Here is a 19,376-nt window from a genome sequence, read left to right as displayed (position 1 = left end):
TTGTAAAAACTGTTTGGAATCATGTTTGATCTTCATTCCACTTCTCACGTGTTCACCACTTTGTGTTGGTCTTTCACGTGGAATTACAATAAAATTGATTCACGTTTGTGGCTGTACTGTGACAAAATGTGGAAAAGTTCAAGGGGGCCCGAATACTATTGCAAGCCACTGTAGTAATTATTTCCTCATCAAATTCGTAATGTTGGTTAACACACTTACACCCCCCTTCTCCCTCTTCAGGTGCAGTGAGTTATGTCTCAGATGGGCACATTTTGGATGTGCTCAATATGAGAGCAGCCTGGTCAAGTACTTGTGTGAAAAATGTGCATAATTTGTTATGAATACTGTTTCTTTTTCAGTTCTTTCTCCCTGTGTTCTGTTGGATCTGTAAATGTCAAATATGTGTATCTTTAAATATATTCAGTAAATATATACTGTAACTCTAATGGAGTGAGTTCATTGTCAGAAGGGACAACTACAGTATTCACCAAAGAGGACCATCGAGGGAAGAAGAAGAGGAGCAAAAAAGTTGATCAGGAGCCTTAAAGGAGAGTATGGATGATCCAGCGGCCTCTAGGACCGTGCACCAAAAGCTTTAACAAAAGAGAACTAAATCAAACTCTCTTTATACCTAACTATAACCTAATTGTAACCCTGACACTGAAACCACATTTTGAGCCTCAAAAAGGCTTCAAACTTGTGAGGACTGGTGTGTGTGTGTGTGTGTGTGTGTGTGTGTGTGTGTGTGTGTGTGTGTGTGTGTGTGTGTGTGTGTGTGTGTGTGTGTGTGTGTTGGTTCGCACAAGTATAGTAGAATGAAGATTTCGGTCCTCACAAAGATAGACAGGAACGCACACTTGCATCACTAAATACAGTATACTCAAAGCAATTGACAAGCAAAAAACCATTAATGTAGAGCACATTAATGGGCTATGTATACACTGGTTACAGCATTTGCATCTCCTATTACTTTAACAAGACATATAGAAAACATACAACTGAAAACATTCATGAGCCTGATTAACTTTAATGTCACGAATACCATTTGTGCTTCACTAGCTTTGCTACTGTACTTGAAGCTCACTTAACCCACTAGCAACAAGTCTGTTAGCCTAGCACGATCCCGTTGACATTATCCTCATTCTAAGCACAATACTTCAACATTATGCGGCTTACAAGATTATAATTCCCTTTACATGTTCACAACAGTCTTGTTTCTACTGTGTTACCTATGAGTAATTTTGAGGACTAGTAACCCACCTGTGTATTAAAAGACAGGCACAGATCATGAGCTCGTTTACAGCTTCAACTGCAGGATTTATTCTGCAGGTTTGCCTCAAAGGGAAACCCCACTGAGTTCCTCCTAAGTGCTATGTGCCACCTAGTGGTATCTTTAAGTAATGCCTTAAAACATGCAATCAGCAATTAGAGATGTAATAAATACAAAAATATTACTGGGGGGGGGTGTTTGTTTTTTAACTTTGTTTTAAAACATGAACCCAGTTGAAATCGACATAAGTCAAGTATTGTCTTTTTATCTCAACTTTAACTATTAGTTTAATCATTATTTAAGTCTTACACATACATTTTTAACCACCCCGTGCAAAGTTACAGACTCATCAACATCCCCTTATATTCACCCCTGAGCTCAGTAGTGCTACAGCAGCTTGTCAGTGACAACACCTGCCATTCTGCTTATGGATTAACACAAATTGTAGAATTTTAACAAATCTTTCATAATGTGAACGTTCATAAAGAAACCATCTTAGGTCAATAATTTTCTTTTCTTACCATTGTAAATGCACAGTAACTACTTTAATGCATTTTCTCTTTTTATTATAAATGGCGCACATTAATTTCTATGTTTCTGTTGTCTGTTAAATGAGAAATTTTATCTCTAATTATTACATGCCTAGCCTTCCACAAGAAGGTCCTCTGCCTTACAGAAAATTGTGTAAATACAAAAGTTTTTTTTTTTTCCTACCTCGAAAACTTTTTTTTTTTTTAGATTTTCATATAATAACACATCCTTTTCTACATTTTACAGGTGGACAGCAGTTTGGAGGACATTTTGTCTGTTGAAGAGGCACCAGAGGAAATTCTGAAGCTTGATGAAGTGCTTCAGACTGCTATCTCAAATAGCAAAAAAAAACACAATTAAAGTATCATAAAAAAAAAAAAAAAAAACAAAACATGAGGGCAGACCTATTCCAAATTTTCAAGTGGGCATGAAAGTGTGGAGGCTGAACATGAGGAGCTAGCAGAGGAAATGGGGCAAGTTAGATCCAAATTACCTTGGCCTCTATACGATTGCTGCTATTGCAGAAAAGCATCCACTACCACTACGTCCACCCCTTAGCCATCCACCGACACTTCCACAGCTGGGCCATCCACAAACACGTCTACCTCTGAGCCATCTACCGCTACATCCACGTCTGGGACATCCACCGCCACCTCTACGTCCACATCTATGCCAGGGTTAATGTTATCTTCTCATCATGGGGTGGCGGTGACTCAGGAGGTAGAGCAGATCAGCTACTGATCGGAAGGTTGGTGGTTCGATCCTAGGCTTCCCCAGTCTGCATGTCAAGTGTCCTTGGGCACGATACTAACCCCAAATTGCCCTCTGATACGTTCATCGGAGTGTGACAGTGTGTGAATGTAGATTAGTTTGCACTTGTGTTTAGAAGTGCTTGCATAAGTGGGTGTGAATGAGGCATGTTGTATACAGTGCTTTGAGTACTCCGGGAGAGTAGAAAAAGCACTATATAAGAATCAGTCCATTTACCATCGTGTGTTAAAATAGTCAGCTGAATTCTGTACTGATTGAACGTTCTGATTTGGGGGGGGAGGGGAGATTTCTAAACACGTATATCCTTTCAAAAATTGGATCATGCAAGTTAATCCTCACTGATATTTACAATACAGATCCACAAAGGGAACTTGGAAGTGAGGTAAAGTGGCTTCTTTTATGGTTTACATGCCAAAACTTTCCTAGGAAAATTGGTTGTAGCCTACTGAACGTAATAGTATTGTAAATATGTTTTTTTAAGCTTCAGGTTATTAATGCTTCTGATGCTCTTGGTGAGCAAATTCAACAAAGAAAGTGCCGACAGAGCATTTATGGTCAACACATTTGAAATGACACTCCTATGGAAGCAGAATAAACCAAAAATTTACGTATTAAACAATGTTCTGTCACTAAGTTGTCTTTAAAAGCTTTATGCTATGTATCATCATTGAGGTGGGTCAACTTGTTGTTTCACTGTCTTACAGATTGACCCAGGGTTGTACAAGTACATTTTGGGAGTTGCCAATGAAGGTCATCCCTGGATGCTGGTGGTAATAATTTTTTCGTACTTCATGGTCATTGGCGTATATACGTAATAGGTGACAAATTAAATTCTCTAAATTATAGACTTGGAGAATTAGTTGCAATGAAGAAAAGAGAATGTTGATAAAACAACTAAGACATTGTAGGTATTGTTTAAAATAGTTTGTTACCCATGTCGATCTCATGGTCAAGCATAAATAAAGTAGTGCATTCAGTCAGCTTTGCTAGACACAAGTACATCAAAAGCTTATTTGTAACTCTAAACTCTAGTACTTCAACATTTCGGTGATCATATCTGGCGAGAAGAGAAGCACTTTTCTAGACCCACTGGGTGAAAGCAAAAAGCACATCAAACACTACCAGGACATTACAAGGTAAAGTAGTCTCTGCATAAACACAATGTAAATATAGTATCACAAAAACATTGACAATTTAGACATTGACATTTAAAGTTAACATAAAACTATAATAGTTGCAGTGATCTTTAGAATAACCCATCCTATGAATCCCCGTCTGGCATTTCGGAGTTGATGTATGTTGGCAAAAATATAAATACACAAGTCAATCAGACAATCAGTTTTAATTCTAACAAAACTCCACTGATGGTTAATCAGGTATTGTATGCATGCTACAGTCAGTGTGCCTAAAAACAATTAATGTTTCTTGTGTGTAAACAGCATCTTCTTTTGGGAATAATGCAAACTCTGCTTTGTACCCCAGAAATAATTTTGGATAAGAGGACAGATGGTATCCGTTAAAAATACCCTCAACCTTTTAAACATTAAAAGAAAAAACCCATTCCATGCGTGCTAGACGAGGTAAGATTTTAGCTTGTTAAAGATGATTTTTCCTCGTAGGATTGTATAGACTTGTTACATTCCCTAAACACACTTAAAATGTCATTAAGTATTTGGATTTGTGGATTACAACAGCATAGTTTATGTGACTCTCAGCAGATTGCTTCCATGATTGGACATCATGAAATGGACATCCAAGGTGGACTGAGACAGCTCAAGATATCTAGCAAAAAACAAACAAGACACCTTTATTGTCCTCCACATCTGTATCTCTGACTGGTGAAAATTCACTCATGCACTCCATGTCCAGTTCTGATAATACATCTAAAAGAATCATGATTGCTGCCTCCTGCCTTAGTGGCTGGCACAAATATGTAGCTGGCGCAGTGATGACTTATCTTCCAGACTACAAAAAAAAAATAATAAAGAAAAATGATTTAAAAACTGATGGAACCATTAAACTAGTCGAGGGTGTTGGTTGTGAAACATTTAGCCTCACTGATTGTGTACAAATGTTTCCTTGCAATTCTTGTGCCCATGTCTGTTGAGGAATATCGTCATCACTACAACAAATGTGCCAAAGTTGAAAATCTGAGCAAAGTGCTTGCGAATGAGATGCAAGAGTGAGTATAATACTATGTGACTTGAGGAGAAGGAGGACACAAAAGATTTGTCTGCTGTTGTTAAGGGATCCCAGATCAGGATGGTGGTTTAATGTAGTATTTGATTATATTATAAGATATAAATTTCTATTCTTCTGCTTTGATATACAGAATTATATTACCTAAATGTCACCTATCATGCCCATCTGTACATGAGAAAAAAAAAAAACTTAAACTAGTTGTTTGAGTTTTGTTGAAGTTCTTTTGTTTCAGCTACATTTCATGATTTACGACAACCTTTCTTTAATATCACAATTTGTTCTTTGTATGCTCTGTCTGAATTAAGTTATGTGCTTATTTGCCACATATACACACAGTCTCTTTCATGTATCATACAATGAAGTGTAGTTGGGACCGAAATGCAAGGATGCAGAGAGGCCAAAAAGAAGACACAAAGCATAAACTTAGCAGGGGACACGTAAGAACAGAATCTTAGCCATTAAACTGATATAAAGTAAAGCAACACGACCAGACAGCGTACACAGTGTGACAAGACAAAGAAGCAAGACAAACGGAGGCTTTAAATACATGCAGGAGATAATCAAGGAGAGTGGAAACATCAGGTAACAAGTCACAGCTGAAACTAATTATGACAAAGGAAGCAGGACCAACAGCAAGGCACAAGAGACAGTGGATTATAATCCTAAACATGGAGACAGCAATTTTACAAAAACATACAAAGTGGTAAAGAGGAGGAAAGAATAAACTAAAACAAAATGAATCAAATATTAATATACTCCAAGAAAGACAAAGTCCCAATAAACAAACAGTAAAACTTGTTAAAAGCTACCTTTCAATATATACAGTTTCAAAAAAGCACAATGACCAGATAAAGCACGTGGCAGTGTTGATATTTAACACAGACCACCAAAAAATATTTCTGATGAATCAACTGTGGAATTTAACGTATTGGTTCAGAAGGACAATCACTTTATTTTCAACTACAAAGCCAACCTAGACTTTAACCTTTTAAAAGGCCACTAAACTGGTTTATGGCTTTGGACTTTCACAACCATTTTTAACAAAACAAATACTATTATTACTATTTTTTACTTTATTATTATTACTATTATCATTTAAAGTGTTAAATTGGGGGGGGGGGAAGTGTTAAACAGAAATGTTGGTTAAATGTAAATGCAGTTTATTTATGGATAGATTGTCACGGTTCTGGGTCAGTTTGACGCAGTATTTTGAGTTGTTATGTTTTGGTGTGTTTTTGCATTTTGGATTCTTTCCTTATTATTATGCTGATGATTATGAATCTATGTTTCAGTTATTCTTGTTTAGGGATTAGTTCGTAGGTTTTGTGTTCTCATGTTTATTGCAGGTTTAGTTCAGTATCTAGTCTGTCTCTGTGTCGTGTCTGCATCTTTGTTTAGTGGTGTCTTGTTTCCTGTTTTACTCTGAAGGTTCATGTTCCTGTCTTATGTCAGTGTTTCTAGCTTTGTTCCCCCTGTTTCATTAGGTCTTATTCATCCCAGCTGTGTTCCCCTTCTGTCTCTAATTCCTTGATGACTTCCTCAGTGTATTTTAGTCCAGTGTGTCTTCGTGTCAGTGTCGCGTTGTCTGTTCATGCACCCTGTTATTTCTAGCTGCACATCATGATTCTAGTCTGCAAGATTCGGTATTGGACATTTTCATAGTCACTTTCTCCAGTCATGTTTCCCTGCACCTTCATGTGCCAGTACTGAGATCTCGGTCACAGTTTTTCATGTCTTGTTCATAGTCTGTCCACAGTACTTCGTCATAGTTCAGTCCTGGTCTTCGTTCATAGCCTTAGTTACTCCCAGTTTAGGTTTTTAGTTTTGTCATTCCCATAGTTTATCATTTGTTATTTTGCCTTCTGTATCAGCCCTGATTAAAGGCTCGCTTTGAGCTTAGCACAAGTTTTGCCTCCAGCGTCTGTGTCCGCACCTGGGTCCACCAAACACACTCTCCACACGGTCTGCCCTCGCGGGCCGTGACATAGATTTGACATTAATAGATGCCACCGATGTTCAAAAGCTGCCACAAAGCATTAAAATAAATACAGGGGTTAAGAATTTACAGTTCATATTAGAGCTGGGCGATATGGCCTAAAATCAATCTATCCATCCCCTGACACGAGTATTTACACAGCTTTTTCCATCATTTCTATGCTCTAACATAAAACAGCAGATCGTCAGTCCATTTTCTTTATTAAAGCTTTCTTTATTCCACACTTTCCACCTTAACCATGCCTCTATAGATGTCATCTAACACTTTATTCAGTTTTCCTCATAGAAAAAGTGGAGATCACGGTGTACGGGCAAGTTCTCCAACCTTGGCTCCTGGAAGTTCACAACAGGACATCCAAAACCTTTTTCCCCACCCTCCCTCACCCATTGGGGTCGTGACGGATTCGTTTAAACCATATACTCCTTATACTTCATATTAACAACACCTCTGGAGTACAAGAAATTGTTAAAACTAACCCACCCAAACCGTATATCTAGAGGTAAAAGACACAAGAGAAACACATTTTTCAAAACTATCTCATGTTGGTGCATTCAAACCCAGTGGCACATAAGTATTTAATCTGTCTATCCAACAACAACAAACTTTATTTATATAGCACATTTAAAAATCAGTGGTGTACCAAAGTGCTTAACATGCAAGAGGGAAGATGAAGTAACAGGGAAGGATGAGGGCTATGGCAAGGTACCAAAACGTGCTAGCAGGTTGAGTGGCATTAAAACACATGAAGGCAAAAGAATTGCATATAAAAGAAGGCTAAGTGTAGAGGATAAAACGGTCAAAAAAATGAATTAAAACCTGAAGATAAGAATAAGCGTTAAGCTAACTATCAAGCAAGCGTTAACTGGTAGAAAAGGCGAGGCTAAATAAGTGGGTTTTTAACTGCGATTTGAAGGAATGGATGGAATCAGACTTGAGTATAGCGATGGGGAGGTTATTCCATAAATCGGTGCAGCCAAGGCAAACATGCGGTCACCACTAGTCTTCAGCCGAGATCTCGGCAGTACCAAAAGTGACTGGGAAGATGATCTTAATGCTCTAGTAGGGGTGTATGATCTAAGTAGCTCAATGAGGTAGCTTGGCGCTATATTGTTAATAATTCGGAAGGTAAGCAGCAGGATTTTGAATTGAATGCGGTACTTAACGGGAAGCCAATGCAGATCAGCAAGGACAGGGGTGATAGAGACACGCCGCCCACTACCAGTAAGGAGACGAGCAGCTGCGTTCTGAACAATTTAGAGTCTATGGAGGAGAGTAGAGTTAAGACCGAAGTAAAGTGAGTTGCAATAATCCAACCTAGATGTCACAAAGGCGTGGATAAGCTTTCCAAGGTCCCTATGTGGAACATGATGTCTGGCCTTGCTAATAAGACGCAATTGATGGAAACAAGATTTAACAACAGAGGACACTTGTTTATCGAACTTAAAAGAGCAATCCAAAAATACACCCAGGTCACTAACAGTGTCAGTGAGGAAACTGTTAAAGGAACCGAGGGCGTCACGGAGTTGGCTACGGGGGACTCTACTGTCAAACACGATAATTTCTGTTTTCCTGTCGTTTAGAATAATAGAGTTACCTGCGAGCCAATTTTTGACCTCACGCATGCACTCGCAAAAGCCGTACATAGAGGGATCATCAGTTAGCTATGTCGCCGGCATAACAATGATGTGCGATGTTATACTTTTGCGCCTAAGGGGAGCATATACAGTGAGAAGAGCAGGGGGCCAAGGACAGATCCTTGAGGCACGCCGCAGGAGACAGGTGCAGCAGAGGAGAAATATGGGGCAAAATTGATCGAGAAGGACCTATTAGAGAGGTATGACTTAAACCAATCTAGGGCGGCACCTCCAATGCCAACTGTGTGTTCAAGCCTCGCTAATAGGATGTTATGATCTACCATATCAAAGGCCGAGGATAGATCTAGTAGGACCAAGACTGAAGAGCGTCCAGAGTCAGCAATCAGAAGGAGATCATTGAGGACTCTGAGCAAGGCCGTTTCAGTACTATAACAGGGTTTGTAGGCAGACTGAAATTTATCATGAATGGCATTCGCATCCAAATATGGCTGGAGTTGTGAAAGAACGATCCTCTCCAGTATTTTGGACAGGAATGGAAGCTTGGAGATCGGACTATAGTTCCCAAGATCGTTGTGATCGAGGTTCCTTTTTTTTTTTTTTTTTTTTAGAACAGCTGGACAACAGCGTGTTTGAAGGCTAAAGGAACAGAGCCTGCAAGTAGAGATATATTCAGAGATAGGATGCTGGGTCCAATTACGCTGAAACAATCCTTAACTAAACGATATGGAAGGATATCATAAGCAGGAGAGGTGTTCTTTGCTTGAGAGTATGGAGTGACACCGGCTCAAACTGTTGAAATGATGATGAACAACCAGAGGTGGGAATAAAACTTGACACTGAGGGGAGCGAGAACTTAAGAAGTAAAACTTTACAAATAAAATGAGTTAAAAATTTAGATCCTCTCCATCCTCCTCCGCTGACCGACTGTCCAACCCAGATTCGCCTGCAGGTCCATAATGCTCAAAGCCCCCTCTGCATGTTCCCTAAAGTGGATAGCCACTGCTGAGTGTGGCTCCACTGCCCGTACGGCATACAGGTGTTGCTGTAATCGCGCTCTCAGACGGGCCCCAGTTTCCCCCACATAAATCAACCCACAACTTGTACACTGGATGGCATAAACAACATTTTTGATCTCTAAGGAGAATCTTCCTCGGACTGCCCAAGAGACCCCACTATGTGGATTGTCAATCATGTGTCTATGTACCATAAAATGCTGAAGTGCATCAGGTGGTTCATTTTCCCTCCCCTCCAGTTTGGCCCTAACCAGAAGGTCACCCAAACTTGGATTTTTCCTAAAGGCCCTAATCATGCGCGCCTCAAATGCACGTCCCCGAGTTCGCATTTCACACGGGTTCTGCTGAATGCTGCCAAAAAAGGTGTATATTTATCGTGAAACGTACTAACAAAGGGTAAGAGACTCTCCCCTCCGGTTTCATCCTCGGTGGTGCTTGGATTAAAAAGAGTCCCCTGTTCAATATCCCTCCGCCGAGCATCCCTTCGCTTTCCCGCATCATCCCCCCAAGGATCATACTCTGTGCACGTGTTCGGAGTACGAAGGTTGGAAAGTGTCTCCTTATATATTCTCCTCAGGAAAGAGCGTGAGTAGCCCCTCTTCCTCAGGTTGCATTATGGAAGTCTTCCTTCATGCTACATATCCTGTGGGATCTTAATATTTGAGACTTCACTATCCCTCGAAACGTGTGCGGCGGATGGTAACTTGATTTATGGAGGAGCGCATGCATATCGGTGGGCTTAAAATAAACTCTTGTGTGTAACCTCTTACCCTCCTTCTCCTCCTCAAAAAAGGAGGAGAAGGAGATTTGCGAGATCAGAGTTTTTTTTGCGAGATCTCGCAAAAGTTTTAATTAATCCGGCTTATTTTTTTTTTCTCCCATGTCCCCTGCGGGGCTCCGTACTTTTTAACTTTTTCCAAACAATGTAACACAAAATTCTTAAATAACAAATACAAGTGAAGATAAATGCACGAACATTTCTGAATAAGATGTGGGGTGTAGTTGGGACCGAAATGCAAGGATGCAGAGAAGCCAAAAAGAAGGCACAAATCATAAACTTAGCAGGGGACAAGTAAGAACAGAATCTTAGCCATTAAACTGATATAAAGTAAAGCAACACGTCCAGACAGTGTAACAAGACAAAGACGCAAGACAAACGGAGGCTTTAAATACATGCAGGAGATAATCAGGGAGAGTGGAAACATCAGGTAACAAGTCACAGCTGAAACTAATTATGACAAAGGAAGCAAGACCAACAGCAAGGCACAAGAGACAGTGGATTATAATCCTAAACATGGAGACAGCAATTTTACAAAAACATACAAAGTGGTAAAGAGGAGGAAAGAATAAACTAAAACAAAATGAATTAAATATTAATATACTCCAAGAAGGACAAAGTCCCAATAAACAAACAGTAAAACTTGTTAAAAGCTACCTTTCAATATATTCAGTTTCTAAAAAGCACAATTACCAGATAAAGCATGTGGCAGTGTTGATATTTAACACAGACCACCAAAAAATGTTTCTGATGAATCAATTGTGGAATTTAACGTATCTAAAATCTATATTGCGGTATAATTTGAAGCATGTGTGGTAACAATATATGTATCGTGATATATTCTTTTCTTGTGTGTCATATATATATGTATATGATCTCAACATGACTGAACAGACACACATGCCAGATATATTGCAGATGAATAAACACACTTCAAAAAAGTACAGAATGCCATTTTAAGAACATTGTGCAAAACTTAAAACAAATTTAAATGACAAAACTCAACTTTTTCCAAACAATGTAACAGAAAATTCTTAAATAACAAATAAAAATAAAGTTAAATGCACGAACATTTTTGAATAAAAAGATGCAAGTAAAATATCAGTAAAACACGAAATTCTAAGTTGTTTAAAATAAAGTGCAAAATGTAAATAAATAAACATTACAATTCTCCCTGCTGTCCTGATTACTTATTTATATTGCACAAAAATAAAGCTGCACATATTTAAATTGAAAACCCTTCAAGTTTAACAGGTTCCTTTTCTGTCAAATATAGAACAAGAAATTTCAAACTTGCGATATGTAGTGCAAATACAAACACAACATCAGTGTTTATGGTCATTGCGCGCAGTGATGAAACTTTCTTGCACATCAGAGGTTGTGACTGAATTCCTGCTGTTACTTTTGTCAAGATGAACTCTCTTCAGTCATCGTATACGATGATCTGAAGCATAGGTCGACAAAGGAGGTACCAGGTGCCTGGTTTTTCTGTCTGCTTTCAGGACCTGAAAGTAGAGGGGGCTTATTTGCGTGCGAAGCCTCGAGAAATGAACCTTTTCATGAAGCAACTAGATGGACAACTTCAAGGCTTAATCTGGCTATCAATACTGATGGGTTAAGGGCCTTAACGGATGAGGAGGGAAAAGATGTCAGTGCCATAAACCTGAAAAACCATTTCTGTTTTGGGGTTGTTTGATTGTTCCCCTTCTAGTGCACCTGTTGTTAATTTCATTAATTAACTAATTAACAACCCCCTCTGCTACTTAACTGACCAGATCAAAATCCCAGAAGTTTAACTGATTTGATGCTATACTCTAAAAAAATTAAAGGAACCCTTTAAAGCAGAGTAGTGTTGTTTTTACACTTCTATATCCACTCATGAAAGACAAGTGTCTCTAGTTTTGGAACACTGGTTGTGGAAAATGAATAAACAATTTTTGAACTGCTTTATATTTGGACTTTGCTTCAGTTCCACTATCAAATTGTTCCACAGTTTCATTCCACACACAGAAACACAAAAACCTGCAAGTGTAGAGGACGGCACAGTGTAGCATTGTGAAGCAATAAAAGTCAGGTAGAAGTACAGAAGATTACCACATTTTTTGCATCATAAGGCGCATTACGCAAACAAAACACTCAGATAAGTCAACCTTTACTCAACTCATTCTTCTTGCTTCCTCCACTTCCGTACCATCGATTCATTAATGTTGAATTCTCTCGCAGCTGCTCCATTCAGTGTTGCCAACTTAGCGACTTTGTTGCTATATTTAGCGAGTTTTTGGATCACCTTAGCGACTTTTTTTCTAAAAAGCAACTAGCGACTTTTGCTGGTGTTATTAGGAAGACTTATGACCACTTTTTGATGTGAAAGCGCGTATCACTCTTATTCTCAAGCCTCACAGGTGGCAGATAGTCCTCACAGAGCTGTTGCCCCCAGCTGCTGTCAGAGCAGGAGATGCTGACCCCTACGCATTCAAACTGCAAATGAATTGCGCATTAGCGAAGCCGCTGCTCCCGCCCTGACTATAACACAGTCAGTTCTTGTTTTATGCTTAGTTTTTGTTGATCAGAAGGTTTAAAACTACTTAAACACACACAAACACACACACACACACACACACACACACACACACACACACACACACACACACACACACACACACACACACAAAAAAAAAAAGTAACTCCGCCAGAGTGCCTATTTTGGGTCATTTTCACTGGTACCAAGCCTGGATAAAGGAGGTGGGTTGGAATTGTGACATTAGAAAAAACAATAATTTTTAAAAGAATTTCATATGTACAGGGTGGGCCATTTATATGGATACACCATAATAAAATTGGAATGGTTGGTGATATTAAAGTCCTGTTTGTGGCACATTAGTATATGTGAGGGGGCAATCTCCTGAAGATGGGTGGTGACCATGGCGGCCATTTAGAAGTCGGCCATCTTGGATACAACTTTTGTTTTTTCAATAGGAAGAGGGCCATGTGACACATCAAACTTATTGGTAATGTCACAAGAAAAACAATGGTGTGCTTGGTTTCAACGTAACTTTATTCTTTCATGAGTTATTTACAAGTTTCTCTTTGTTCACAGCCATTAACATGTTGAAGAGGTTAACATGTGAGCAGCGGATCGAATTTGTGTTGATATCTGGTGAATGCAGTAACCGGGACATTGCAGCAGATTTCAATGCAAGACACCCTACGAGACCACCCATCTCCCATGCTGCTGTTAGCAAACTGCTTGCGTGTTGGATTTGCCAAAATGTGGGTGCAAGAAAACTGTCACTAATGAAGAAACATCAGTGGCTGTCCTAGCTTCATTCAGCAAGAGCCCACAGCGTAGCACTCGCCGCATGTCACTGGAGAGTGGCATTAGTCGAATATCCCTTCGGCGGATATTAGCTACTCACAAATGGCACCCTTACAAACTCCAGCTACTGCAGCATCTCAACGAGGATGACCCAGATCGGCGCACAGAATTTGCAGAATGGGCAAAACAAAAATTGGAACAGGACCCTCCGTTCACGCAGAAGATTTTGTTCAGTGATGAGGCAAACTTTTATGTGAATGGTGAAGTTAACAAACAAAACCACCGTTATTGGTCTGACACTAAACCACATTGGATGGATCCCTCCAAGACTGTTGGAACAACAAAAGTGATGGTTTGGTGTGGTATATGGGGTACAACGATAGTGGGTCCATTCTTCATCAATGGAAACCTCAAGGCCACTGGATATTTGAAATTGCTACATGATGATGTTTTTCCCTCTTTATGCACTGAAGCTGGCACGTTCCCTGAGTTTTTCCAGCAAGATGGTGCACCACCACATTATGGGTACCAGGTCCGAGAATTCCTAGATGAACAGTTTCCTGGAAAGTGGATTGGTTGTCGTGGGCCAGTTGAATGACCCCTAAGGTCTCCCGATCTGACCCCCTTAGACTTTTATCTTTGGGGTCATCTGAAGGCAATTGTCTATGGTGTGAAGATACGAGATGTGCAGCACCTGAAATTACAGATACTGGATGTCTGTGCTGGCATTTCTCCTGCGGTGTTGCTATCAGTGTGTGAAGAGTGGGAGAAGAGGGTTGCATTGACAATCCAACACAATGGGCAGCACATTGAACACATTTTATAAGTGGTCAGAAACTTGTAAATAACTCATGAAAGAATAAAGTTACGTTGAAACCAAGCACACCATTGTTTTTCTTGTGACTTTACCAATAAGTTTGTGTCACATGGCCCTCTTCCTATTGAAAAAACAAAAGTTGTATCCAAGATGGCCGACTTCTAAATGGCCACCATGGTCACCACCCGTCTTCAGGAGTTTGCCCCCTCACATATACTAATGTGCCACAAACAGGACTTTAATATCACCAACCATTCCCATTTTATTATGGTGTATCCATATAAATGGCCCACCCTGTAGTTCTAAATGTATTCTAAATGCATATAGGGTGTTTTTTAATCACTTTGTCTCTACCACTATTCTATTCTCTCTCCTACAATGTAGGTTACAATTACATAAGCATGACCAATTATGCAAACTAGGCAATGGCGTCATTTAGCAACTTCTAGCAACTTTTAGGGCAGCCAATAGCATTTTCCTTACTGAGGAGTTGGCAACACTGGCTGCACTATTCCCATGTTGTTGCAGTATATTCAGTGTTGGGGAGTAACGGAATACATGTACCGCTGTTACCTATTTAAAATACAAAATATGAGTAACTGTATTCCGTTACAGTTACCGTTTAAAAAGGTGGTATTTAGAATACAGTTACTTTGTTGAAATAAATGGATTACAAATACTCTAAATATGTCACACACTGGTTCACTACCTCAAAAATAACACACAAAATCACCAAAACACAACACAAGCCCTGCCAATGATTTAATTCCTTATAAACCATTGAATTGGGTACTGAAGCAGTGACGTGTCAAATGAAGCTTCGGACAGCGTTGATCACATGACTCTGTTCAGACAAACCAAGCTTCAGCTCAGTGGGTTTTTTTTTTGTTTGCTTTTTTGAAGGAGGCATAGTCAGTGGTACCGAGTCTGTTGTTACTGATTACACAGCTGCTCCCGAGGACAGAAAACGTCAGTGTGCATCCGTAAACCTGGTAACTACTCTCAGCTGAACCTCTCTGATACTTGTTATTAGTAATGAGTTGTTTTTTTTCGCGTGACTTTCTCTCTGCTTGATAAAGGGCTGTGTAGAAGCTAAGCTAAGAATAAATATTGAGAAGCAAATAAGAGAAAAAAGACATTTTATTTAATGTTATTTACTACAGACAATGTAAATTATATTTGAAAAGGATTTTTTATTTTATTTTTACAATACTTTTTATGGAGCAGTTTTCTTTTAAGTCCCATGTTTAAGTAGAATTAATGTGAAGTTGGATTTTCCATGACTGTTTTGACAATCACCTGTTTTTCTAGGTGACCAAGGGCTGAAATGGCTGTATGTGCAAGGTATCTATATATCAGAAGACAAATGTGCAGAGATGTCATGTTTGGTGCTTACAGACACCACACTGCATTTTGGGATTTCATAGATAGTGTTGTGATACTTTGCAGTTTCCAATGATCACTGTCACGCTGATTCATTTTACTGTAACCTTTTTATTTCTCTCAGTGCACATCATTCTCTTTTTATGCCAGATCTGCAGCAGTGTGAGAGGGCAGAAGGTAACTGCATGCTTTTCCTCTACATACCATAGACGTCGGTCTGATGGCATAATAGTTACAAAAAAACAATCAGTAACTTTTTAGCGTAAGTGTAAAAATCTGTTCCGGGAGGGTCTCAAACTGTGGTCTTTAGTGAGTTCAGCAAAATGATTCACATCAGCCTTTGTTGTCTTTTTACTGAAGACTTCCCTTTGTGCACATGGACAGTAGTCTGAGCATATGAGATCAGTGAGATCATCTTCTCTGCTTATTTCCAGGTATAAAATACCTGGAATGGATGTCAGATTTTGTTTCCAAATACAAAAACAAGCATTTAAGCTTGAAGAATCCAGCTGGTGCCATGCTGAGGATAGCAGGGCTGGAGGACACCATGTACAGAGGGAAACATGATGAAGTGAATGGCTGGGGAAAATTCTACCTTCCCAAGATCGTAAACATGCAGGTCATCGGTGTGGTGGAGGGCACCTCATGTCCATGTGACGAGTTCGTGCTGATGACTTGTGAGGACAAAAAGCTGTACGCCTATGATGGAGAAGAACTGCATCTGGTGGCTTCCAGTTTCCAGCAACTACGTGACAAAGGAATAGAGTATCCAGCATCCAAGAGCTACTACAATGGAGAGGCCTTCAAAGATATGGTGAGAAGTTCGAGTGTTAAGAATAAGACCTGCTGGTAGAGATCGATCACCTGACAGGTTCTTTGTATTGTGTTATCTTCTGTTTAGACTGAAAAGGACTGGGAAGCAGTGAAGATGGGAGGCATGGGGAGGAAACTGGAGGGAGAGCATCAAAAGCTGGTGAAGGAAACCAAGTCGGCGTTCTTAAAAAGCCTAAAATCATAGGTGGGTATCCATCCCAGCTTAGAATTAGATCCAGGATTGAAGCCTTTATGTTTGACTGCAGTGGTTGAAGCTCTTTCCTTGTTATTCATCACTTCAGTAAAACACAGCTGGTGTTTGCTGGGATGGAGAAACATGACATGTTGTGTCTCAGAGTGGTTGATGTGGATAATCATTGAGGTTGTTGTTCTCTTAATAATACTTTTTTTTTTCTTACAGATTCTGGAATTTGGCCAAAAGAGCTTCAGGTTTTTGGCTTCAACAGCTTCTTGATGTCAGCTGCTCTCTGTGTGACCTTCACTTCTTGCTCCACTGCTCATTTCACCCTCCTTACTTACATTACCATTAATAAGTATGAATACTGAATAATTAAAGTGATCAAAATTAACACTTGTTTGTGTTGTGTGTGGATTATTTTCTGACATTATCTACAGAACACCTGCAGTGTTGTATGCTGTTTAACAGTATTGCACAATGCTGCAATGAGTTTGTTCCTTCCTGTTGCAAATTCAGTGAGTGCATCTGAAACTGTGTTTTTATAAACTAAACAAGTACCTTTATACATATTATAAAGGTACTTGTATTCATCTCACTGTTTCATTCATAAATGTACCTGACAGTTACAGTACCATAGAGTAGTTTTAACAGTACTTTAAATATAATGCATTAGAACAATACAAACAACATTAAAGATCATGGGTGTGCAGGGTAAATGGAGCTGTTTTCTTTTTTTAAATTATATCTTTATTTGGATTGTACAAGAAAAAACCATCTGCATAGCAGTATATGAATAACATGGGAACAAAGTCCTTCCAGGTTTTAGATTAAGTCCAGGGGTCTGTTTCAGAAAGCGGGTTTAGAAAACTCAGAGTTAAAAATGATACTCAGGGTTGAGTAACCCCGAACTGTCCAACTCGGAATATTCGGTTTCAGAAAGGCTGATAACAATTAGTTCAATCAACGCGGAGTTGCTTTAACCCCAAGTTAAGTCCACGTGGGGATACATAAAGCCCTGATTAGTGGAGCACAGATTAAGCGAGTCACCATGGAGAAGGAGGGAAAGAAGGCGCGGTCAATGTATTTTACAGCGCTTGAGGCTGAAATTCTGAGGGCAGCATATGCCGATAACATGCAAATTTTGCGGAAAAAAGTAACACAGCCTCAGCTGCAAAAGAAAGGGAGCATGCATGGCAAAACATAGCCGACAGAGTCAATGCGTGAGTGTTAATTTAAACATTGATCTAGGGATTTCCACCCATTTAACATGTTATTTTATTATATTTTAATTTATTTTTTATTTTATACATTTCATTTTGTGATGTGATGTGAGCGCAGGTGCAACCCAACAGGCCCCAAACGTTCCTGGCAGCAAGTAAAAATGAAATATAAAAATATAGTCCAAACAGGTAAGGTGTAATTGTATTATGAGCCATAGTGCTTGGTCTGTTTGTCCTATGTAAATCAATTGCAGTTAGAGGCTACATTAATTTTCTTTCTGTAAGCACTTATTGAAATTATCTGAGCACATTACAAGTACATATTTGCTTACTCTGTATGCTCAAATGTGACCCGTTATAGCCAACAGGAAAAAAGGTCCGAAAAACAGGTGGGGGTCCTCCACCACCACCACTCACAGAGGCTGAGCAGTTGGCCCTCAGCCAAAACAGTGGGCGCCCTGTGGCTGAAGGCATCTCTGCGGGGACATCCTCTGAGTCAATAACCCCGCAAGACACGAGTGCCTACATAAGAGGTAAATTCAAAATAATACATGATGTGCATACATCCTTTCTTCACAGTCACCTTTGCAGTGCTACTCATTCATTTGATAAACTCTTTACCATAATGAATTATTTTGTAGTGAAGTTATTTTCCTACTGATTTTGCCTTCCCTCAGTCTTGGTTGTCTTTGAGAGCATAATGACAATGAAGTGTAAGGTGATTGGTATATGTTTGTTAATTACCATTTGGTCCCTTGTAAGTTATAAGTGACCTGTATAAACCTCATATTCTATCAGTTGATGGTGATGGTGTACTGCATCTGGTGCAGCCTCCTGTTGAGCCAGACCAACATGCAGTTGTGAGAACTCTTAATACTCCACAGATTATATGAGTTTACAGTAGAACAGCAATGTTGTTAATTTCTTTACTACAGGAAAATAATGAAGAAACATTGACAGCTATTACAGAGGAGGAAGCAACAGAGACACTTAATGAGGTTTACATCTTACAATGGAAAATATAACAATTGAATAAAATGTGGTACTATAATAAAACCATGGACTTTCTATGTCTCTAACAGAGTGATGATGGAAATGAAGAGGAAGAGGGTCCAGCCACTTCTCCAACAAACCTTTCCTCAGTAAGATGTTCAGCACTGATTTACAACCAACCTAAGTAGGCATGTACTATGAATGTCAATGCTATTTTCTGTGTTTCAATAGCTCCCTGTAAAGCAGCTGTACAAGACCTATTTGATCAAGAAAATAAAAAAATGCGACTTGGAAATGGAACACTTCAAGCAGCAGATCCAAAAGACCAAGACTGAGATTTTACTGCTGGAACATCAGTTAAGGGTGGGTGAAGTGGTCAGAGATGGACGAATTATTTCAGTGTTTGAACAACATAATAATATACTTATTAATACTTTGTGTACAGGAAATCCAGGCGACCAGTAAAGTCAGTTGAACAA

The 19,376-nt window shown here is 39.4% G+C and overlaps 2 protein-coding genes across 2 annotated transcripts; both read left to right on the top strand.

The window, feature by feature from the left end:
- Positions 1-15,800: 15,800 nt before the first annotated feature.
- LOC118455516 (uncharacterized) lies at positions 15,801-16,709 on the top strand. The gene is made up of 3 exons (XM_087834975.1): positions 15,801-15,849; positions 16,107-16,486; positions 16,574-16,709. Exons 1-3 carry the CDS (start codon positions 15,816-15,818, stop codon positions 16,688-16,690), a joined length of 531 nt encoding a protein of 176 aa, XP_087691101.1. The 5' UTR covers positions 15,801-15,815; the 3' UTR covers positions 16,691-16,709.
- Positions 16,710-17,732: 1,023 nt separating this feature from the next.
- On the top strand, positions 17,733-19,362 carry LOC148096820 (uncharacterized). The gene is made up of 6 exons (XM_087834842.1): positions 17,733-17,837; positions 18,266-18,437; positions 18,703-18,764; positions 18,840-18,902; positions 18,987-19,046; positions 19,129-19,362. Exons 1-6 carry the CDS (start codon positions 17,733-17,735, stop codon positions 19,360-19,362), a joined length of 696 nt encoding a protein of 231 aa, XP_087690968.1.
- The last annotated feature ends 14 nt before the right edge of the window (positions 19,363-19,376 follow it).

This window comes from Neolamprologus brichardi, chromosome 22 (genome assembly GCF_056152115.1).
Source record: "Neolamprologus brichardi isolate AB-2024 chromosome 22, ASM5615211v1, whole genome shotgun sequence".
NCBI classification, from domain to species: Eukaryota; Metazoa; Chordata; class Actinopteri; order Cichliformes; family Cichlidae; genus Neolamprologus; species Neolamprologus brichardi.
The sequence above is the reverse complement of the archived record's forward strand: the minus strand, read 5'-3'. Positions and strand labels throughout refer to the sequence as shown.

Excerpts from the sequence above, each read along its gene's own strand:
- LOC118455516 (XM_087834975.1), top strand. The coding sequence starts at position 15,816 with ATGCCAGATCTGCAGCAGTGTGAGAGGGCAGAAG. Across the intron at positions 15,850-16,106 it reads GCAGTGTGAGAGGGCAGAAG|GTATAAAATACCTGGAATGG; the intron begins GTAACTGCATGC and ends GCTTATTTCCAG. Across the intron at positions 16,487-16,573 it reads GAGAGGCCTTCAAAGATATG|ACTGAAAAGGACTGGGAAGC; the intron begins GTGAGAAGTTCG and ends TCTTCTGTTTAG.
- LOC148096820 (XM_087834842.1), top strand. The coding sequence starts at position 17,733 with ATGGAGAAGGAGGGAAAGAAGGCGCGGTCAATGTATTTTACAGCGCTT. Across the intron at positions 18,903-18,986 it reads CAACAGAGACACTTAATGAG|AGTGATGATGGAAATGAAGA; the intron begins GTTTACATCTTA and ends TGTCTCTAACAG. Across the intron at positions 19,047-19,128 it reads CTCCAACAAACCTTTCCTCA|CTCCCTGTAAAGCAGCTGTA; the intron begins GTAAGATGTTCA and ends GTGTTTCAATAG.